We start from the raw sequence: 23,923 nt of genomic DNA, 5'->3' as shown, positions 1-23,923 counted from the left end.
AGGGTGGAATTGTGGCAGGATGGAGTGTGGGGAGGGGAGAGGACAACAGCCATGCACTCTGTGATGCGGCTTGTTTTTGATCCCGTTCCCCAGGTGTCTCAGGGAGTGCGGGGAAAGTGCTTGCATTCTTTGCATGCCTCTCACTCCTGGCTGGTGGGCTCAGAGCTGGGGTAAGGGGGTGAGGCACTGCGGGGCATGAGGGTTCTATCTGGGGGTGAGGCTCTGTGGATAGGGTGACCAGATGACTGGTTTTAAACTGAAACACTGAGTTGAAAAGGGATCCTGGTGGTTTTAGTCAGCACCACCAACTAGGTTGTTGAAAGTCCAGTTGGTGGTACTGTGGAGCTAAGGCAGGCTAGACTCTACCTGTCCTGGCACTACAGCAACGTCTTAGCCAGAATAGACCAGATGGGGGGGCTCAGACTTTGGGTGGGTGGGCAATGACTGGGGAGTAGCAATGATGCAGCTGCCTCTCCTCCTCCCTCAAGTAGCCTTGGAAGAGGGGAAGGGATAGATGCTCTGACCAGGGGCCCTCTTAAAAATGGGAGCCCCCATATAAATGTGCGATCCTCCCATTTGCTCCCCCCTCACTCAGGGCATGGGTATGTCCCATCCGCCCACCTGGCACTTCCAGCTAGCAGTGGAGTTGGAACTCTGGGGCTTGCCCTGCTCTGTTGCCCGGCACTCTGAGCATGGAACAGTCAGAGCACAGGGGCTTGCCCTGCTATGCCACCCAGCATGGATGGATTGCCAGGGCTTGCCCTGCTTCGCTGCCTGGAGCTCCCAGCAGGGAAGCTGGGTCAGGGCACAGAGGCTTGCTGGGAGAGCCAGGTGGAGGAGCAGGCTAATCTCCTGGGCTGTCGTCTACACTGGTGGATTATTGCATAAGAATGGCCGTTCTTGCGCAAGAACCCACAAAGCGTCCACACTGCCCATCTGCTCTTGTGCAAGAAGATTTACAGTACGGTGTCGGAAGACAGGGCTTCTTGTACAAGAGCTACGCTCTTTTCTAACAAGTGTAAGCCCTCTTGTGCAAGAGCTCTTGCAAAAGATGGCAGTGTGGATGTGCAGCAGGAGCTCCTTGCACAAGAAAGCCCTATGGCTAAAATGGCCATTAGAGCTTTCTTGCGCAAGAGAGCATCCACACTGCCATGGATGCTCTTGTGCAAAAGCACATGGCCGTGTGGACGTGTTCTTGCGCAAGAGTTCTTGCACAAGAACCCACCAGTGTAGATATAGCCCTGGAGCACTGAGTGGAGATGGGCAAGCCCTCATGGTCTGGTGGTAGTAGAGGCAGGGCGGTGGGTGGGCATGTATGCTAAGTGGCAGACCCATTCGTGCCTACTATCCTGCATCACACTGTGCCTGTAAACAGCTAGCAGGTTTGGCTCCTAGGTGGGGGAACCCACAAGGCTCCACATGCTGCACCTTCCCTGAGCACTGGTCCCATACCCCTGCTGCCTGCTTGCAGGGTGCAGCACAGAGCCAGGTCAGGTAGGAACCGCCTTCGCTCTGCAGCACTGCTGACCGAACTTTTAACAGCCAGGTTGGCAGTGCTGACTGGAACCTTCCAAATTCTTTTTCAACTGAGTGTTCCAGTTGAAAATCGGACACCTGGCAGCCCTGGGCTTGAAAAGTCAATCACCATTGAGTTGTTAGGTACTAATGCCACAAATTGATCCAGTGATATCAAGATGTGATGACATGCAATGAATAGACTTTAAATCTAGAAGGGGGCATTATTATAATCTAGTCTGGCCTGCATTACGCAGGCCAATCTCTTGCAGTAATTTCTGCATCAAACCCATAACTTGTTTGAGTTTCAGCGATGGGGCAGACCTTTTAGAAAGCCATCCTGTCCAGATTTAAAGACTGCAAGTGACAGAGACTCCACTGCTTCTCCAGGTGACCTCTTCTATGCCCGCTGTGCAGGGAGCCCGAAGGCCACCGCGGGCTGAGGTGTCAGTAGCGGGGGGTCGGGCAAGGGGAATTAATTGGCAACCAGGCTGTGGGTGCAGCCTCCTGGCCGCCGCGGCGGTGGAAGGGAGACGGTGGGACACAGGAAGCAGCCGCTCGAAGGCTTGGCGGCTCTTTTCGGTCGCACAGAGAACTCACGGAGAAAGTCCCGCCCCTCTGCCACAGCCCTGTTCTCATTGGCTGGGGCCTGTGACATGCGGGGTGAGATTGGTGTTGTTGTTGTCAATCAGGCTGGTAGCGCTGCACTGACGGCGGGCTGTGGGGGGAGGACGCTGCAGGATCTGTTCTGTGCCCTTAGCCGTGCGGCGGCCCCCAGCAGCGCCATGGCTTGGATGGACATGCGGTGAGGTCCCGTGGGGGCAAAGCGGGCGGGCCTTGTGCAATGGGCCAGCGAGGCCGGATGCTGGGAGAGCGGGCTAGGCCGAGGGGCCGGGCGCCTTGGGCCTGGGGAGAGAGGGGGTGGGAATGGACGTCCTGGGGCCGCGGGGGCCGGTGGGGCTGAGTGCCTTGAGCCTGGAGGGGAACAATGGGGGTGAGGCTGGACGCCGTGCTGGGGGGGGGGGGTGAAGGTGGGGCTGAGGCGAGGGGGGGACTGGGCACCCTGGGGAAATGGGGCTGAGGGAGTGGGACTGGGTGCCATGAGGGGTGTGTGTGTGTGTGGGGGGGGTGCATAGTGGAGCTGTGCCAGGAGTGTAAATGGTTACCAGGTAAGCATTAGGTTTACCGGGTAGTTAACTGGTTAAACTGGTTGGGTGGCAGGAATCAGGGCAGGGCAACAGCTGTGGCAGCCCTGTCTTAGCCCCACCAGACAGAGACAGGCAGGATCCTGGCAGCCCTGGCCCTAGGAAGGGCAAACAGGACCCAGGCCGGCTGCAGCCCCAGCCCCTCTGCATCTCGTGTGTGCCCTGCAGCATTACACTTAATCAGTTAAGCATTTTATTTAACTGGCTTACCGCAATTTCACATCTGCGGGCTGGAAACCAGCAGTGGATTAGACTTTTGGCTCTCTGGACTGGGAGGCTTCGGTGGGTTTGTACTTTCTTGATGTGTTACTTTAAGGACCTGACTGATCACAAACCAAGGCATCTGCCAGACCAGAGGAGGTCAATTTTGGCTCCTCTGCTGCTGCTTGCTGTGGGGTTCCACTCCAATGGCAGCAGATGGACTGGCATTGACCAAGCAAATGGAGGGAGCGCTTGGGGGAAAAAGGCCAGGTGGCTGCAGAGGCCCATAGGGTGGCACTCCTGCCTCTTCCATTGAGCATCACCCAGTTCCTGCTTCTCCCCCTTTGTCCCTGAGATTGAGCCCTGCAAATGAGCTATTTGTGGTGCTCTGGGAGGACAGGGGAGGAGTTGCTGAGGATGGGCCCTGGCTTTTCCTTATGAGTGCTCCAACCTGGGAACATCCACAGGGATGTCAGACCACATATGTTGCCAGTCTATAGAGGTCCAACCAATTGTTATGGAAACAGTTATCAGTTAGTGTTGAAGGGGAGAGAACGGCCAGTTCTCACTTTTTGTGAGATGACTGTCTTTTTCATACTCCCTTACTAATCCTGTGACCTCTGTTGTATCTCCTTAGTTGGGCTTTAGTGCTCTCTAAATGTTGGTATCTCACGTCAGTTAGACATGTTACATTAGTTAATTCTTTGTTACCACAACATGTCCAAATTAAGGCAGGGTTGTGAGCTATAAGGGATATTTCTGAGGAGGTAGGTATGGGGCAGGCTCCTCAGGCAGAGCAAAATGTAGCAGCCTGCCTTCTTAGTGAATTGTTCCTATTGTTCTTAGTGATGTTAAGATGCGGTTAATTGGCTAATCGAGTAGTCAATAAAAATACTATCGACCACTCAATTAGTTGATAAGGGAAGGCAGCCCCGCTCAGTTGTGGCTTGCTCCATGTCCAGGACTGGGACCTACCCCCTGCTGCAGCTCTGAAGTTGAAATGTACTAAAGGCCAGGCATGCAGGCAGCTCAGCTCTTACTACATTTAAAATGCAGAGCCACAGCAGGGGGTAGGTTCCTGGCCAGAGCAGCCCCTGTACATGCCCAGTTGATAGAGGCAGCAGCACAGGAGGGAGTACAGGTGGCACCACGGAGATGGTGCTGTGATGACCTGGCTTTTGTAATGGCTCCTGCTTCCTCCACCCCTTGCTGCCTCTTATAAAGAGGCAGTGGGGACGGACGGACAAATGTGAGTTGTCGAGTAGTTGACTAGCTTAACCGATAAGCCTAGGCTTATCAGTTAGTTGACTGTTTGCTTACATCCCTAATTCTTAGTGAATTTCCCCAGAAGTATATACAAGGTGTAAAAAATGTTAAGGCTCCTTTACATTGCCAGAGTGGTGTCAGTATGGCCTTATAAAAGCTTCTCGTACTTCAGTGATTAGAGCTGGTCTAAATTTGTGGACTGAAAATTTCCTATTAGAGTGTGGTCTATGAACTGTTTGCTACTGACCTTTCTGGAAATGGCCAGTAGTCAATTCAAATTGTAAGTAAGAGTGCCCAGCCCTCACTTGCTCTTCAGTTGCCTATGGTGTAACACTGAGCAAATGGCTGTATATATTTGTTGATCAATAAAGTGTCAGTACTAGCTACGTTACTATTAAAGGGGATTTGAGGAGTTCCTTCGGTGTTCTGTTTTTCATCCATTGTACTGTAGTTTTAAATATAATTAACCAAAATAATTGAAACAAGCATGATTATACTGAAAGAGATCTTGGCGTCATTGTGGATAGTTCTCTGAAGACATCCATGCAGTGTGCAGCGGCAGTCAAAAAAGCAAACAGGATGTTAGGAATCATTAAAATAGGGATAAAGAATAAGATGAAGAATATCTTATTGCCCTTCTATAAATCCATGGTACGCCCACATCTTGAATACTAAGTACAGGTGTGGTCTCCTCATCTCCAAAAAGATATACTGGAATTAGAAAAGGTTCAGAGAAGGGCAACTAAAATGATTAGGGGTTTGGAACGGGTCCCATATGAGGAGAGATTAAAGAGACTAAGACTCTTCAGCTTGGAAAAGAGGAGACTAAGGGGGGGATATGATAGAGGTATATAAAATCATGAGTGGTATGGAGAAAGTGAATAAGAAAAAGTTATTTACTTGTTCCCTTAATATAAGAACTAGGGGCCACAAAATGAAATTAATGGGCAGCAGGTTTAAAACAAAAAAAAGGAAGTTCTTCTTTACACAGCGCACAGTCAACCTGTGGAACTCCTTGTCTGAGGACATTGTGAAGGCTAGGACTATAACAGGGTTTAAAAGAGGACTTTAACTGGGTTCAAGAAAGAACTAGATAAATTCATGGAAGTTAAGTCTATGGCTATTAGCAGGGCTTGACAAACTACAGAATCTACTTGCCTATGGCAAGTAGATTTCAGCCCTGTTTACCGGTGGCACGTGTATGCACAATGCAGCTCTTGTGCATGTGCGGTGTTGGTGAGCGGCTTTCGCCGCTGTTTCTCAAGCCTTGGCTATTAGCCAGGATGGGTAAGGAATGGTGTCCCTAGCCTCTGTTTGCAAGAGGGTGAAGATGGATGGCAGGAGAGAGATCGATTACCTGTTCCGTTCACTCTCTCTGGGGCACCTGGCATTGGCCTCCATTGGCAGACAGGATACTGGGCTGAATGGACCTTTGGTCTGACTCAGTATGGCTATTCTTATGTTCCTATGCATTATTCTAAAAAATAAAATATGAAGTATTTAAAAAATATGGTGTGTAGAATTTTTAAATTTTTTGGCGTAGAATTCTCCCAGGAAGAGATGCTAGTAAAGCCCTTTGGTGGGCAAAGCTTAGATGTCTTTGTGGTAAACCCTGGCTAAATTTTTGGGTCTGGTTCTGTGTTTTTGCTCAGCCATGAATTACTCTAATTTTAGAGTGACGCTGTTTTCCAAAGAAACCAAAGTTGATTCAGACAAAACTCCAAATATTCAGCATTTGGAACCTAGTTTCACATACTGACAGTAGTTTAAGTAAATAATACAACTATGCAGGAGAGTCTTGCAGTGCAAAGTTATAATGTGCTATGCAACCATTAACAGACTTTTAGAGCAGCGGTGCGCAACCCGTGGGCACGGTCGCAGCTTTTTTTTTTTTTTTTTTTCCTTCTCAACAGAAAAATGTTCCCAGTCTTGAGGGGTTGCAATTTAAAATAGGTAGAGCACCACTGTTTTAGAGCACTGAGCATTTATTGTTGTGTTGTGTACTCTATTAAAAAACATGGTGTTGCCCTTTTTCTGGTTCTCTCTGGAGAAAGAAGTAAAAGCATTTTCGCCACCACAAAGTCTTTTTAGCAGAAAATTATAAATCTATGAGCATGAAGATCCCTGATCAACTCTCTCCTGTTCCTTGCTCATTTGATCCCCCACGCAGCAGAAAAATTCTGAACTAGTAGCAATAAAACCCACTTCTATCCTTTGAGTCTTCTGTTCTTGTTGCTCGATATTCCCCTAAAAGCAGCCAAACAGCCTCCTCAATAGGGTGGACTATTACTCTGAGTGGTTAAAGATTATATTCTAGTAAGTTAAACAGCAAAAAGAATTTGACAGAGTGCTATTTGTGTGAGATTAATTATAATGTCATGGAAACAGTTTTTTTTTCTTTGCACTTTCACTTATGTGAAAGTTGCCAGGCAAAGTGGAATGGTCACATAAAGACGTGAGACTCTCTATCCACACTATGAAAGGAAAAATTAAATAGACACAAAAAGGGATCGACAGTAACTGAAACATTCTGACTACTTTTTAAAAAATATCATCAAATAACTTCTACTTTGTCTTTCTGCAGAGATTCTGCCTGGAAATACCTACAATCTGCCCATCATGGAAGAGAGAGAAACAATTCCTATTATACTTCTCGTGATTTTTATTCTCAGTTTGGATTAGAAGACTTTCTATGTACAGATGACATTCCTGGGACAGATGAAGATACAGATTCAGCTGTTTTATTTGGAACCTTGAGAGGAAATGTGGTTGGATTACGTTATTACACAGGGATTGTAAGTGCAGTATGAATAATTTGACTAAGTAGAGGTAGTTGGAAAATGGGGGCAAAATGGAACATTTTCCCTTTTTGTTGTTAAAATTCCACAGCTTTCCAGAGTTTTCTGACCAGTTCTAGGGTTTTCTCATTAATTCGTTAGTGTCAGTGTTTTTAAGATTCTACAGAGTTCCAAGAGAATTCACTAGTCTAAAATCCCAACTTAACTTTCAAGATCTGTTCAGAGTAAATAACAGATCTAAAAGATATCTTAAGTTGGCTGGTAGAGAGATGAGGGAAGCCCCCAGGAAGTTGACAGTAGTGGAAGGGAAGGTGTTTTCCCTTCTCAAAGTGTCTTCCTCACCTTGCCTTTCCAATTGTACACTCATGTAGAACTGTGCAAACATGCTTGTGGCTAGCTCTTTCCTGGCCTTACTGTGGGTGTGGTTTTGACAGTGTTGGTCAGGAGTGGGCAATAATTTTTGAAGGGGGGCCACGTCACAAATTTTGGAAGTGGCTGTGGGCCTCGGGCAGAAGAGACGGGGTTGAGAGCTACTCTACCAGGAGCTTTGCTTGACTTGGGATCCCTGCCTCCTGACTCCTGGCCAATGTAAGGGACCTGGAGCAGAGGGGAGGGTCCTGGGAGCTAGGCTCCTCCCAGAGTTGTCTGGGATGGAGGCTTAGATTTCATGTAACAGGGCTTGCAGCTACTGGCCTCCACTGCTATCCTATAGTCTGGCAGCTGCCCTGCAGGCACAAGCCCTTTGAATAGAAACAGTTGAAAGGGCTGGTACCTCTGAGCAGCTCCTAGGCAGCAGGCCAGTGGTGCAGAGCTGTGACCTCTTTTCAGTTGCTTCTGTTTAAAGGGCTTGTACTTGCTGGTGAGGGGTGGACTTCCAAATCCAACGTCTAAAATCTTTAGTATTTTGAATAAAGAAGTATGGGTATGTCTACACTACCACCCTAGTTCAAACTAGGGTAGTTAATGTAGTCATACGAACTTGCAAATGAAGCCCGGGATTTGAATTTCCCGGGCTTCATTTGCATGTTGCCGGGCGCCACCATTTTAAAATGTCTGCTAGTGCGGACTCCGTGCCCGCGGCTACACGCGGCACGAACTAGATAGTTTGGACTAGGCTTCCTATTCTGAACTATCTAGTTCGTGCCGCGTGTAGCCACGGGCACGGAGTCCGCACTAGTGGACATTTAAAAATGGCGGCGCCCGGCAACATGCAAATGAAGCCCAGGAAATTCAAATCCCGGGCTTCATTTGCAAGTTCATATGACTACATTAACCACCCTAGTTCGAACTAGGGTGGTAGTGTAGACATACCGTAAGAGAGGTAAACACAGTGTACTATTCTAAGATATTTAAATTTAGCTTCAGAAATGCTTATACCCTTAGGTGTTTCTGTAAATAATTTTTTTTTTTTTTTTGCAGGTTAACAATAATGAAATGGTTGCACTTCAGAGAGAGCCCAATAACCTCTATGATAAAAATGCAGTAAAAGTAAATAATGTGAATGGAAACCAGGTAGGCCACATCAAAAAAGAACTTGCAGCACCCTTGGCATACATCATGGACAATAAACTAGCAATAGTTGAAGGGTAAGTGGGATGAGATTACTAGCAGTAACACTGGCTAAGTCTACACTTAAAACATTAAAGTGCTACTGTTTTAAAATATGCCCATGTCATCAGCACTGAGAGAGAGGTCTATGTAAACCACCTAAATGAAGGGAGTAGCTAATACACTGGCATTTTACTGGAAAAACACCCCCACCTCCCAATCGCAACAAGTTATAGGACTATAAAGCACCAGTGTAGACATGGCCACTTATGGCTGCCATAACATGATTATAATGTTATCACTGCAGGTTGTAGGCTCCTTTACTGAACCACCCAGATTACAGTTCATTTTCCTCTGTAAATGACAAATGAGGCATCAGTGAGAAATGAATTAATAAAAATGTGATATCAGTGCAAATCAAATCAGAGTGTATGTGGCTTACCTCCAACAAATGATGAGAAGGGGAGAGTACTTGAAAGGGAAATTACCTATTGTAATGAGAGAGCATTCCATGTTTCTATTTAAACCTCTTTTGAAGGTGCCAAATTTGTATATGAATTCTGGGCTGCAGTTTTCCACTGCAGTTTGTTTTAGAAGCTTTTTTGGCTGAGAATGGCAACTCACAAGTCAGTAACTGTGTGTCTTGGAAGTTAAAGTGTTCTCTCACTGGTTTTTTTTGTATGTTGTAGAGCTGCAATTCATTTGCAGTTTTAACACAATCAAATTAGTACTGAATAAGGACTTAGAATGGTTATCTCACTACAAAGGCAATTTCACACCTCCCCATCAACTGCTGGGCAGGTGCCACATCCACCTGAGTGAATTGGCCTCATTAACAGCTGGTCCTACACTTGATAAGTAACTCCCTACTTTTGATATGCTAGTGTGTGTGTATGTTTGTATATATGTTAGATATGTAAAATCCTGTTTAAATGTTAAGTTTAACTGATTAAACAGGGGAGTGCTCATTGGCACTGCTTCAGCCTGGCTGGGCTGGAGCAGCCCCCTCTGCCACAGACAAGGGTTGTTCCAGCCCAGCTGAAGCAACTGCCTGCCCTGAGACCCCCCACGGACAGGTGCTGCTCTGCGGGATGTGAGCCAGGGCCTGCAGCCGGTAGAGGCTACTCCCCCTCCCCCTCCGGTGGGGAGGGAGGTGGCACCGCAAAGTCAGTACTGGGGGGAATTAGCTTTTAAGCCGGCTCCCCTCAGCAATGACTCCTGCTTGTCCCCGCTGATACAGAGGCACTTGTGAGGGTCGAGGGGGGAATTGAGTAGTCAACTCAACTACTTGTTTACATCTCTAGTCCAACCAATTCTGAAGCAGTAGCCACCCTCAACTGGCCAAAAAGCCAGTTGTTTAAGCCAACTAGCGACGTGTGGCTAATGGCTAGTGCAGTGGTCCCCAACCTTTTGGGGCTGCCGAATGCCCGGGGGTGGGGCCGCACATGCACCGCGCATGCGCCTAGGGGTGGGGGCCGCGCATGCGCCTAGGGGCAGGGGCACAAGAATGGCATGGGCTGGCCCTGGTCACTCGGCGGGCGCACATAAATGCCCCGGCGGGCACCGCGTTGGGGACCACTGGGCTAGTGTGTTGGGCACCATGAATATAGATGAATGTCTGATAGTTTTCTTAGACGTCTGATTCCTTGCTGGCACTTGTGACTTACTGTTTCAGTGTTCTAATAAGTATAGACAAATTCTTTATTTTGTGTGAGCATTAATTATGTGTGTTCTCCATTAGTCTGCTATAAAATATTTTACTTTTTAAGTGAGAGGTATGGTCTTTTTTGTTTTCTTTCTTTCTTTAGGGTTGTCCCTTATGGAGCAAACAATGCCTTTACTATGCCTGTGCAAATGAGTTTTTGGGGAAAAGAAGAAAATAAGCAAGCTGTTCTAGATAGACTGAAAATGCATGGATTTAAATTGGCTCCTCCTTTAAAAAGTAAAGTATATATTTGTTCTGTTTTTAAAAATTTTAAAGATGAGTTTTGCAAAGCCCCAGTTGTTTAGAAAAAACTTTAAAGGCTTGATCTTCCAGTGAAGTCAGTGGTAATATTTCTCTGGATTCATTGGGAACACAATCAGCCCCAAACTGGCCAGATCTAGGTTCATAGTGTATGTGCTGTTGTGTCTAATAGTGTGGGTTTTTCCTTGACTTTGTAGACATGAAAAGTGATTGAAGATTGTGGTAAAGCATACTTTGTATCCTCTGGAATCTTGACTCTTTTTTTTAAATCCTTTTATTTAAGCTTGGCTGTGACATGGAGACTGTGTTAGTACCACTAACCTCCTTGTGAAAGAAAGGAGTTCAAGTGTTCATGTTAATTCTTTTCATAGTGTTGAGCCAAAATATTGTTTCCTTTGCAGGTGTGTAAAAGAGAACCTGTTGGTTTCTGGTATAATATTAGGTCCATTTATTTTCCATTTTCATTGAATGAGATAGATCATAAAGTTGGTATATAATTTCAAGGTGGGTGAGCATACAATGTTGACTGTAGTTGAGTTGTGTGTTTATAAAATTGTAACTATATACTTAAGTGCTTTAATATATTTAAAACAAAGATGAAAAACTGAATTACAGTCCTGATCTTAAATGTGACTGGAACACAGTTTCATCTTTTTACACAGTGAAAAATCAGAAAACCTTATAACACAAGTGTAAATATGTCAGGAACTCCTTGTACCATGGTTCTTGAAATCAACAGTCACGCTTTGATATTTTATGCTTGCAAGAACTTATGCATCACTTTCCTTTTTTTGTTATAATTATGCTATAGTACTAAACCATTGCAAAACATAAGAATAAAAAATGCCTAACTGATGAGCAATACATGGTCATAGTCCTTTTACAGGTGTCAAAATAGACATTACTTGATGAACATTTTTGGTTTCTACAGCACATAGTTGAATAAAAAAACAAATGGGGAGAAAAAGGCACCATATCCTCTTATCAGTCATTTGAGCAAGCCAAGTCTCTAAGGGTATGTCTACACTACCCTCCTAGTTCGAACTAGGAGGGTAATGTATGCATACCGCACTTGCTAATGAAGCCCGGGATTTGAATTTCCCGGGCTTCATTAGCATAAGCGGGGAGCCGCCATTTTTAAATCCCCGCTGCTTCGAACCCCGTGTAGCGCGGCTACACGGGGCTCGAACTAGGTAGTTCGGACTAGGGTGCCTATTCCGAACTACCGGTACACCTCGTTTCACGAGGAGTAACGGTAGTTCGGAATAGGACCCTAGTCCGAACTACCTAGTTCGAGCCCCGTGTAGCCGCGCTACACGGGGTTCGAAGCAGCGGGGATTTAAAAATGGCGGCTCCCCGCTTATGCTAATGAAGCCCGGGAAATTCAAATCCCGGGCTTCATTAGCAAGTGCGGTATGCATACATTACCCCGCTAGTTCGAACTAGCGGGGTAGTGTAGACATACCCTAACTGCTTGTTTCATGTTTTTTCTAAATGGAACGCAGGTTCAGAATTTGATTTTGGATCAAGTTGGGTTTCTAGAAGAGCTGGACCAAGCTATATTGCTTTAGGACATGCTGCTGTTCAGATGACAACAGAACAGGTATGGTGATGGTTTGGTTGTTATTTTCATATTACATACTTTAAAAAAGTGACCTTACTGCTCATAAAAGTGAGAATTAAACCTTTTTCATTGGCATTGAAGGATTTTTCCCCCCTTTGAAACAAATGTATTTTAAAGAGTTCAGTCAACTTGAAATCTGGGTTGTTTTTTTTTTTTTTTTAATTTTTTAACCATTATGATAGGTTCAATTCTATCTGCTGCAGACCACGCCTTCACTTCCTGAAGTGGTCGATCTTCTGGAGTTCATTTTAGTGAGTGTAGTAAAGACCTACTAAATTGAATGCTAAGGCTGTCCCTATTGACACTGGGATGCCTACTCCTCACAAGGAGTAAGGGAAATTGATGGGAGCATTTCTTCCATCTACCTCCTGCTGTGAGAATGGCTTGGCTTAAGGTATGTTGACTCTAAGGATCTAAAAAATCATTTAAAAAGATAACTCTGTAACCATTAAAAATCTTAGAAGTTGTGCTGGGCTTTATGCTGCAGAACCTGCAGCGAAGCCTCCATGGAGCAGAACTGGCAGATCCTGCCTGCCCTGCACCTGGGGAAGAGGCTTCATTGGCACAACGAAGTTGCTTCCCTGAAATTGGGGCTGGCTCCCAGGGAGGCTTTGCTGTGGGCTCTGCAGCTGGCTTCCTGGGAGTGGGCCAATAGTCTTGGCCAACTCTACTCCTGGGGAGCCACAGCATGTAAGCTGAGGTGGGAGGGGGCAGGGCCGGGCCAGTTTGGCCCTGCCATGGGCAGTGGCTGCTCCAGTCGGCGATGGGTTGCGCGGGGCTAGAGAAGTTCCCTGCCCTGGGCAGGTGGGGAGCTGCTCCAGACCGTACCAGTTAACCTTTTACATTCCTAGTTGACTCCAGCTACATTTTTTTTTATGTAGCTGGAATTGCATACCGGAGCCGACCTTTTAACTATAGTGTGGACCTGACCCCAGATACTCTTTGCCAGTTTTTATGATTTTTAAAGCCATTTTTCAGTTTTCTTAAATGTTGAGGAGCTGAATGATCTATTCACCCACTTATGGATTCTCAGGTTGTCACACTTTCTTTGTTACCTACCTCCCCAGTAGCCACAACTACAGATATGGAGATCTGGGTATCCACATGGCCATGTGATTGGCATCCATTATGTCATTAAGTATGTATTTAAGGTAGAAATTGAGTTTAACTGCAACTTCTGTGCATTTATATTGCAGCTTAGAAGTGAGTTTGACAAATTATTTGAAGATCTGAAAGAAGATGATAAAACTCATGAAATGGAAGGACCAGAGGTATTTGTTCTATTGAAAAAGTCTTACATAGAATTTAAGACTTGATTTAAAAGCTTATCATACACACTTTGCATATAAATATGTATACACATCTTTAAATTTTAGCAGTGTTATGCTAGAATGAGTTGCCCTAGATGCCAGTTAATTTAAATAAAATTTTAATAGTCATTAATCAAACATACCTGCCCCTGTCTTTTCAAAGGGATTAGGATTATTTAATGTGCAAGATATATAATGTTACTTATTTTTTACATATAGGCTATTGGAACACCATTACTTCCACACCAAAAGCAGGCTTTAGCTTGGATGGTTTCACATGAGAACAGTAAGGAGTTGCCACTGTTTTGGGAGGAGAAAAATAACTTTTACTATAATACACTTACAAACTTCGCTGAAAAAGAACGGCCAGAAAATGTTCTTGGAGGAATACTAGCTGATGATATGGGATTGGTAACTATGCTTAGTGCTTTAATAAATTTGAATACAGTTTGACTTATCTCTGGAAACATAATACATTCTGTCCTTTGTATTTTTATCTAGGGTAAAACACTTGCAACAATTGCATTAATTCTTACCAACTTTCATGATGGCAAACCTCTTCCTGTTAAAAAGATTAAAAGTGATCAGTTGCATAAGGTGAGATTTTTTTTTAAGGTAGATAGCGCACATCATGACTTGCTTTTTTTTCTGGTGAATCGGTTTCTTCTAGCACAGGGATGGGCAATAATTTTTGTTTGCAGGGGGGCCTACTCCAAGATTTTGGTAGGTGGTCAAGGGACGGACTTTCCTGTGGAGGGGATGTGGGGTCTAGGATGGAGGCTGAGTACAGAACAGTGCACAGGGTAAGGGACTGGGGTGCAGGAGACGGTATGGGGTCTCAGAGGGTGTTTGGGGAAGGAGGAGTTGTGACCTTGGGCAGGGGAATGGGGTGCAGGGTTTGGAAGAGTGCTTGGGTGCAGGAGAGGATTCTGGCTTTGGTGAGGGATGTAGGAGGGGGTACAGAGAGTCTGGGAGGGAGTTGTGACCTGGGGCCTGGGGGGATGCAGAGGGTTTGGATGGTGACCTGGAAGAGGGAGTTGTGGTGCGGGAGGGGCAGAGATGCCAGAGGCAGGCTCTGGCTGGGAGGCACTTACTTAAGCCTCTTACTGCAGCACCCCAAGGCAGGCTGGGCTCCCTGCCTGCTGCAGCCCCAGACTCCTTGAAAATACAAGCTATTCCCTCCAAGTGGCTCTCAACTCCTGGTGGGGGAAGAGTCTTGTGTTGCTCTCTGGCTCCCAGGACATCTCTCATCTCAGATTGACTGGCTGTTTCCAGCCAATAGGAGCTGAGAGATTAGCTGAGGTAAATTTTTATCATTCAGTTGTTTCTGGCCAATAAGAGCTGAGGATTGGGCTGGGGGTGGGGAGATCACAGGAAGCTTCTCCCTTCTCTGCATAGCAGAGAAACATAGGGACTGCACTTTAAACTGCAGCAGCTGTGTGCCTGAGGATCCCAGCTGGGTGGTCCGCAGGCCTGATATGGTGGCGGATCTGGCCCCCGGGCCGTATTTTATCCAGCCCTGTTCTAGCAAGTAAGAAAAAATCCTTACTTTGTATCATTTTATAGTTGACATGAGCTTTTTAATCTTGTAATATCTAGTGATATAAAGTAAGAAGCAGAATGGTATTACGTTACACCACCAAGTCTGTTACAATTACAGGACTTTATTTATACATAGATATGTGTGTGATTGATTTAGATGATGGCATAGAAATACAATTATTAAGTTTGCAGATTATACCAAGCCGGAAGGGGTTGCAAGTGCTTTCCTGTGGGTCAAAATTCAAAATAATCTGAACAAACTGGAGAAATGGTCTGAGGTAAACAGGATGAAGTTTAAGGACAAATGCAAAGTGCTCCACTTAGGAAGGTATAATCAGTTTAATACATAGAGAATGGGAAGCGACTGTAGGAAGGAGTACTGATGAAAGGGATTTAGGGGTTCTAATGGGGGACAAGTTAAACATGAGTCAACAGTGTGATACTGTTGCAAAAAACAAAACATGATTCTGGGATGCATTAACAGGAGTGTTGTGATCAAGAAGTCATTCTTCTGCTCTAGTCTGCACTGATTAGGCCTCAGCTGGACTATTGTGTCCAGTTCTGGGCACCACATTTCAAGAAAGATGTGGAGAAATTGGAGAAGGTCCAGAGAAGAGCAAAAAAAAAAAAAAAGATTAAAGGTCTAGAAAATATGACCTATAAGGGAAGACTGAAAGAATTGGGCTTGTTTAGTTTAGAGAAGAGAAGACTAAGAGGGGATATGATAGCAGTTTTCAAGTATCTAAAAAGGTATTATAAGAAGGTGGGAGAAAAATTGTTCTCCTTGGCCTCTGAGGATAGGATAAGAAGCAGTGGGCTTAAATTGCTGCAAGAGTGGTTTAGGTTGGACATTAGGAGAAACTTCCTAACTATCAGGATGGTTAAGCACGGCAATAAATTGCCTATGGGGGTTGTAAAATCTCCATCACTAGAGATATTTAAGAGCAGGTTAGACAGACACCTGTCAGGGATGATTTAGACCAGTGGTTCTCAATGTGGGCCATGCCTTACTTCTAGGGGGCCACATGGAAAAAAACCGGAACATTAGGGAGCCACAGTAAGCTTCTGAGGGGGCCACCTAAACTAAACTGCCAGGCATATGATGAATGAAGCTCAGAACAGGGCCATGAGCAAAAAAAGGTTGAGAAACACTGATCTAGACAGTGCTTGGTCCTGCTGTGAGGGCAGGGGACTGGATTCGATGACCTCTTTGAGGTCCCTTCCGGTTCTGTGATTCTGTGTGTAGATATATGTGTATATAAATGAATTATATTTTTATACACACATCTCTCTCTGAAACAAAATGGTCTGTGTTTGAACTTAAAACAGTGTACTCCAGGGAAGAGTTAATTCAGAGATCATGAAAATGTACTTTGTTCAGGTTCTATTGGGTTTATTCATATAAAATCAAATACAAAGGTCTATTTTTAAAAATGACCTTTTGTTATGAAAACACAAATGAGAGTTTTTTCCTCCAAAGACTTATTTACATAGTTCCCTAAAAATATGAAGCCAAGGGTCTGAATGTTGCAGGGTGAGGGGGGCACTTCAGATTTAATTTTTGGAATACCTGCTTACGAAATAGTGGGGTGTGTGTGTGGGTGTGGCTTTTTTTTTTTTTTTTTTTAAGGAGGGTCACTGAGGGTTGGAAAGGTCCTCTTGGACCATCTTATTCACCTGTCTATTTTGCTGCACTCACTGCCATTCCTATAAGTTTAATTAGCTGTGCTGTGGAATAGCATTGACTGATTATTTTATTGTATTTTGTACATGATTGCTTCAAAATTACCTGGCAGTGCTTTTTGTCTGGGCTCAGTATAGTCTGAAAAGCTTAGTGTTTCATTTTCCTTCCAATATACTTGTGTAATTTGAAGTTCTCATTTTGCCTTTTTAATGTATCTGTTTGGTTTTTTAAAATTATTTGTTAAATTTATATCTTAAGTTTTTGATTAATATACATGTATTACCCCCCAAATCAATCTTCTTTTTTTTTGTATGCAAAAAATTATCTGGACAGATTAAATTAGTAACTATCCTATTACAGTAATATTTACTATATTACAAAATGTAATTTTTTTCTTAGGAATTTGGTGTCACTGGTGTGAAAAATGAAGGACATGAACTTTTGGAAGGTAACAATAAACATGTGAAAGGACATATTTGTACAAAGTACTTGAATTATTAATATGATATTCTAGCTCTAGATCTGCTATCTCAGTAGTAAATAACACTACTGTTATTTAGACTAATGATATGCAATTATAGTTAGTTGGAAATTTTGTAATCAGACTGGAAAATACTAGTTCATCAAACTTGAAATTGCTCACAAAAATGATTCCGGTACTGGCAGAGCCCAGTGGAACCTGAATACTTGCCTGACAGACTGCTTGAGGGGGCTTGCCCTGGGGCAGCTCTGCTATGCCAGGGTTTCCAGGCTCCTATATAGCTAAGAGCTTGGCAGGTCTGGAAGGCCTGACTTTTAACTGAAGCTTGGGGCTGGGCTCCATAGCACAGAATCTGAAAGCTGTGAAAAATAGAACTTGAGCCAGGGTTCTAAGCCTAGGTTCCCTTGTCTGCAGTCAAGAGCTGGGAAGCCATGGGAAATATCTTTGGCAATAATACTAGAAGCTCTGAGACTGAGAAAGTCCTGGATAGGACTCAGAGTCCTGTAGCTTCAGGATAACCCTGCCTTGGATTGGAGATTTTGCAAGTCTCAGGATCATATCTCTGATCCTGTTGACTTTAGCTAGCTTTAGGTAACCCCAAAACTCAGATATCCCTAATTAATCAAGTCTTCAGTTAGAAGAACCCTTATCTTGAAAGTGTTCTATCCTGACATAGCAAGGACAGTCCCAACAAAGATATTCATATGATGATAACAATGGGGATGTGAAAATGTAACTGTTTACACCAGTGTTTCCCAAATGGTGTTCTGCAGAACCCTTGGGTTCTGCAAAGTGAAAAAAAGGGTTTCGCAAGAAAATATTACTCATTGCTGCACGTGCAGTCAGTCAGTGGTGCAATTGTGTATTGTATAACACCAGAAATCCCCGTGCTCACTGTCCAGGAGCATGGATCACTTGGGTGACTTTAACAATACAACTATTTAATAGTATCTACACATAGAATTTAAATTATTGAGACCAAAATTCCCCATGGATAATTGGCGAAAAGGAGAAACTTTAAAGAAGAGACTTTAAAGAAAAAAGCAAGTAATTCACTCCTGTTGTTACTGAAACCAGCAAGGAAGAGATACCAAGGCAGTTCAAGTTAATTATGAAGAATTACAGCCAAGTAATAAGAAACGTAAGTATGCCAAGGACTGTTTGTCATTTGGATTCACAAGCAATGGAAATAAAGATGCTCCAGATGCCCATTGTGCACTATGCAACAAAATATTATCTAATGGTTCTTTAGTACCTGCTAAATTACGAAGACATTTTGAAACAAATCACTCGGAATACAAAGATAAAGACATTAGTTTTTTTTTAAATGGAAGCTTGAATCACTTGAAAAAAGCAAACTCTTTGTGTCAAAAATTGCTAAAACAGATAATGAAAATGCAACAGTCATCTTACAAAGTTAGCTATCGTATATCGCTCGATGGAGAAGCACACAGTTGGGGAATCACTGATAAAACCACGCGCAAAAGATATTGTAATGTGTATGTTGGATGAGGAGTCTTGTCATAGTTGAGGCTGTGTTGCTATCAAACAATACTGTCACACGTCGTATTCATGATCTTGCTGCTGACATTGAGAAAGAGCTTATTTTTGGCTGCATTTATATGATGCATATACATTACAATTAGACGAGTCCACTGACGCTTCAGGTCTTGCAGTTTTGTTTGTATTTGTCCGTTATGATTTTGATAAATCTGTTGAAGAAGACTTGCTATTATGCAAATTTTTGCAAACCAATATGACTGGTAAGAATATATTCAATTGTATCAATAACTTTATGAAAACACATGAAATAAGCTGGGAAAAATGTGTTGAGGTATGTAATGATGGTGCCAAAGCAATGGTAGGAACAGTGGCTGGTGCTGTAACACGAATAAAAAATGTAGCACCAGACTGCACCAGCAGTCACTGTGTTCTCCTCATACATGCATGGTAGTTAAGAATATTTCTCCCTCTCTTAAAAAAGTGTTGGACAAAGCAGTGCAGATTAATAATTATATTAAAAACTCGACCATTACAATCAAGACTGTTCAAAATTATGTGTGAAGATATGGGTAGTTAGCACACAGCCCTGCTTCTACATACAGAAATCAGGTGGTGATCATGAGGCAAAGTGCTTGTTAGATTATTTGGGTTGCATCATGAGCTCTCTGCATATTTTCTATATCCGACTGTCTGATCATTTAACAAACTTTTTGTGGTTATCGAAAGTTGCGTACCTTGTGGACATCTTTACAAAACTAAATGAAGTAAATGTGTCACAAGGAAAGAATGTAAATATTTTTAATGCGAAAGATATAATTTTGTCATTGTCATGAAAGCTACAATTCGGATCTCATGGGACAAAATAATTTGGATTGTTTCCCAACCTTGAATGATTTCCTTGAAGAAAACAAATGTGAACTAGATGAATATATTCGCAGCAACATTGCAGATAATCTTTGTGATTTGTACACAAGCATCATGATGTATTTTCCAACCATAAATAACAACTACTGGATTCAAAATCCGTTAAGTATAACAGAAAAGCCAGTGGGTTTTTTTCTACACAAGATGATGTTGATCTCATGACCTTGTTTAGCATTTGTTTATTATTATCTTACTTATTTGTGGTCTACTTTTTCAGCTCTATATATATATGACTATTGGTTGCATGAAATTCTTTCGAGTTTAAAAGGGTTCGGTGGCCAAATAAAATTGGGAAACACTGGTTTACATGGTAAACCCAGGAGCCTGGATTCATTGTGTAGTCACGTGCAGGCCTTCCCCATTGCCTCTGCATTCCCATGTGCTCTGGTCCCTACTCCCTTCCTTCCCCCAGAGGGTAAATGTGTAACTGCTGACATTTTTCACTGTTTCCATCTAAGGGGAGCTGCAGGATAAACAAAGTATCTTGCGGCCTGCCAGCAGCTTATCTGCGCAGGCTTGCAACCCAGCTTTGAAAATCCCTGCCTTAGGGGAGTGTCTGTGTGTAACTGTAGCCTGACAGTTATCCACTGGCTCTCATTGGTTATATCGCACAAGGAACTCAACACATTCCCAGTCCCAGATTTCCCACCAGAAACTTATATCCTGTACTGCACAGCATAAACATATTAAGTCTGTTCATCCTTTAAGGGAAAAATAGGCTGGTTTTTTTTTTTATCTTAAATAGTTACATACTTCAGCTTCAACACACTGGGTTAGATAAAGCAATAAAACCAGTTTATTAACTACAAAGAGAGATTTTAAGTGAGCATAAGTAATTGACCACCAATTGTTTGGTAATTGAAACACCAACTGGCTACCCCCTCCCCCCCCCCCCCAAAAAAAAGGCCCTAATTAGGGATGTAAAATCCCAAATTAAGATGTTTTGTGCAGGGGGCCTGGCCGGGTTGGAGCAGTTCCCTGACTGCAGTTCAGTGGGCCCAACTGTACTAGAGCAGCTCTTCCATCCATAGTGTGCTGCAGACAGGGTTTCCTCTGACTAGGTTGGGCGCTGGTTAACTGGTTACCCCGGTAAGCATGCCGGTAAGGCAATGCTCACTGAGTAACCTGTTGCCCTTTTACATTCCTAGCACTAGTAAGTGTTTTAACTTAACAAACTATATTAAATTAAAGCAAAATTCTCAATACACGTGTCCAGTAAAGTTACTAACCTACATTCCCTCTTAGCTGTGTGGCTGTGCTGTTCCAGACCTGCCCATAAACAGGAGAGACCCCTGTCCTGGCATCTCTTACCTGGCTCCAAGCTGCTGCAGTGAGAGAGGGCTAGGGGTAGTCCTCTCTCCCTGGGCAGCTTGCACCCCAAACATCTCATCCCTGTCCACCCTCCTTTGGCTACTGTCACATGCCATCTGTGTGGAATACATTTTATGTGCACCAGTATGGATGTGAGATGTCACTGCCATATTGGTGCACATAACAAAATTCATTCTGCACATACATATAAAAAATTAGAGGGAACGCTGTTCTTGACCACACTCTTCAGAAACCGGTGCCCCCCAGATTTCAATGGCGGTCTTTCCTTTGTCGTCTGAGGAATACCATAGGTAGACAGAGGGGGACTTGGGGTGTTTGCCCCTTTTTATAATTTTCAAATTCTCACTCCCTGAAAAACTTTCGGATTCCCCCTAAAAACTTTTCCAGCTGGCATCTAGGAAAGAGAGAGTCTGTATGGCAGGATGTTTCTTACTGTTTTTTCCCCATCTGTTTGAGCTTTCTTTGATGACTCTGAATGCAAACTAAGGCAAACATAATCTCCATTAGGCCAGTAGTTAGGCCTCTGACCACTTTGGTGGAATGTAAGTTTTGCACAGTAGGAACGTTAGAAGTAATTTAATAAGGTAACCGTTTAACCTCTAAAAATCTTAGTGGTTACACTTGCTGCGGGATCTGCAGTATGAAGCTTATTTAAGCTTCATACTGCAGAGCCTGCAGTGAAGCCTCCCTGGGAGTGGAGCCTGCCAGCCTCTGCTGGTCCCGTTTCCAGGGAGAAGGTTCGCTGCTGCAGCAAAGCTACCTCTGCAGGAGAAAGGCAGAGTTTAACCAATAACCCTGGCTTATTAGTTAACCGGTTAATTAGTTAAACTCTTAACATATATAACTTTACGTTCAAATGTCGCACAATATATTTTATCAGGTCAAAAGTTTTGTAATGATATTTTTCAAAGGCATGCTTTGTACAAAGATTAGTGTACTAAGGTGTGAGTGCAATTGTGTACGCTATCATACAGGCTGTTAACTTTTTTTTTCAACTTTGTATTCAAATTTAGCTGATCAAGGTGCAGAGTGGTTGTTTTATGTCTCGGCATTTAGATATCTAGAAATATATTAGGAACATCTTCATATATTTTTATTTTACATTTACTGTCTTGACTCAAAATGCTAGTTTTGCTGATTGCATGTTGAGGAATTTAGAACATTATTATCTAAATCTTGTACTACTTTTATGCATCAAATAGCTCTTAGGTAGCTTGTCTTTCAGGCAAAAAACCTGTATTTTGTTTTTCATCACTTTTTTTCTGAAGGGACCAGCTGTAATGTGGAGCCTAGCATTTCTAATGAGAAGAGTGAAATTGTTCAGTCACAATGTTGTAGTTCCCAGCTAAAAGGGTAAGATCCTGAAACACACTTTTTCTCTTTGCTGGTTTGATACATGACATTTGAATAAGTGATTAGCAAGAAACTTAGAAGATAGTCTTTTCCTGGGTTTTTACATAATTTGGATTGGAGTAAGGATGATCTTATCCAGGTGCTAAGTGTTTGGCATCCTCTTCTTTGCCTATTATGACTGTTACCTACATTCTAATTGTTTTTATCTCTCTTGTCCCTATGTAATAGAGCACTGCATGGATGCAGACTTATACCCACAGATACAGATATCTGCAGATGTAAATTGGTATCTGCAGAACTGCAGGGCTCTTCTAGGAGCTACAGCAGCGAAAAGAGCAGAATGTGGAGCTAACACTCCCAGCTGACAGCATCATGTACCAACAGCAGTTCTTATGCTGCTGTACTGCAAGAGCCCCTTCCAGTGGCATGGGCACCAGGGTCTCAGTACCATGTCACTGGACAAGTAAAACATACTGCTGCATAGAAGGATTGGCGGTGATACAGCAATGTAGGGAGTGCTGGCTTCTGGGAGTGGCAGCTCCATGTTCTGTTCCTTTCGATGCTTTGATCTCTGGGAAAGCCCAGCAGTTCCACGGGTACCTGGATACAGACCTCTAATAATATTATTAAAGGTGATAACTAATCCATTCTTGTAATAATGCTGTTTTGATACCCCTTCTTGATTTTTTTAAAAAATAATGCTCCATTTGTCCGTGTCCATAGCAACAATAGTCCCTTTTCCCTCAAAGCTGTAGTCTACAGTTGTCAGAAATCTGCTATAGCATGTATTATAAGATGAGAAGTATCAAAGACCACAAATTGAGACTGAGCAATAGCATAAGTGCCAGCTATCTACTTCAGAATTAAAATAATCAGAAACTCTGTTTGATTTAAAAACCTTGTTTGATTTAAAAACCTTGACATAAAATTCTGATGTCCTGCTAAATTCCATTATTTTTTGTCAGTGTTTCAGGTATATTCAAGGGACAACTTTTGGCTTCATATGAGTTTAAAACATTAATATTTGTTCATGCCATTTCATCATGGCACAGCTTGTTCTTTTTATTGGTTAATGTAACGATTTCTGTGTGGGTTTTTTATGTTTGAGAAAATAATCTGTCTATAGAATTTTTGCGTGTTGAAGTGCAACAATGAATAGAGTGTGTTTTGTTTTGTCCCCTCCCACTTCACTCTCTGAGAAGCTTTTCAGAGTGCATTGGCCATATCTGTTGTATGTCAATCTCTGTGGCTAAAACATGCTCTTCAAGTTTTAGTACTGATTGTGAGGGTTTTTCATTTTAATATTTTAGAGATAAATCTGAAAAAACCAACTATATATTAATCAGTGACTCAGAAGAATCTGAAGAGTGGCTGCCACAACAAACGAGTAAGCTGTACTTACTTCTGTTTAACCCAATTATTTAACTTCATTCAGATTTTAAAAATCAGTTGTTCTAATTTTTTTGTTTGTTTGTTTCAGATAAATGTGTGAGAGAGGTCCCAACAACCAGAAAGAGAAGTAAACGTATGGGATTTTTTTTCCTTTGGAGTATGAGTGTTTTTACTGTATGAGAAATACAAGCAGAAATGGTACACTAGTAGATACTTCAGACCAACTTCTTATAAAGAAAATAATCTATATTACAAATGATATTTCAGTAAAACTCCTGC

General features: G+C 43.1%; 1 protein-coding gene across 3 annotated transcripts in view; it reads left to right on the top strand.

Moving 5' to 3' along the window:
- The window catches only part of HLTF (helicase like transcription factor), a 110,863-nt gene that overhangs the window by 52,218 nt on the left and 34,722 nt on the right, over positions 1 to 23,923 (top strand). For 2 of the 3 annotated variants that reach the window (XM_075937691.1, XM_075937690.1), the window contains exons 1-12: positions 2,185 to 2,320; positions 6,772 to 6,982; positions 8,405 to 8,571; positions 10,342 to 10,475; positions 12,005 to 12,102; positions 13,320 to 13,394; positions 13,653 to 13,844; positions 13,935 to 14,030; positions 17,059 to 17,107; positions 22,168 to 22,252; positions 23,563 to 23,639; positions 23,733 to 23,777. In XM_075937691.1, the coding sequence (XP_075793806.1) occupies positions 2,301 to 2,320; positions 6,772 to 6,982; positions 8,405 to 8,571; positions 10,342 to 10,475; positions 12,005 to 12,102; positions 13,320 to 13,394; positions 13,653 to 13,844; positions 13,935 to 14,030; positions 17,059 to 17,107; positions 22,168 to 22,252; positions 23,563 to 23,639; positions 23,733 to 23,777 (1,249 nt within the window). In that variant the 5' untranslated portion in view covers positions 2,185 to 2,300. Of the gene's footprint in view, positions 1 to 2,184; positions 2,321 to 6,771; positions 6,983 to 8,404; positions 8,572 to 10,341; positions 10,476 to 12,004; positions 12,103 to 13,319; positions 13,395 to 13,652; positions 13,845 to 13,934; positions 14,031 to 17,058; positions 17,108 to 22,167; positions 22,253 to 23,562; positions 23,640 to 23,732; positions 23,778 to 23,923 lie in introns of those variants that run through there. The other variant, XM_075937692.1, reaches the window with a different exon arrangement.

Source organism: Pelodiscus sinensis, chromosome 10, assembly GCF_049634645.1.
Source record: "Pelodiscus sinensis isolate JC-2024 chromosome 10, ASM4963464v1, whole genome shotgun sequence".
NCBI classification, from domain to species: domain Eukaryota; kingdom Metazoa; phylum Chordata; order Testudines; family Trionychidae; genus Pelodiscus; species Pelodiscus sinensis.
This window is presented reverse-complemented; position numbering and strand designations above follow the sequence as displayed.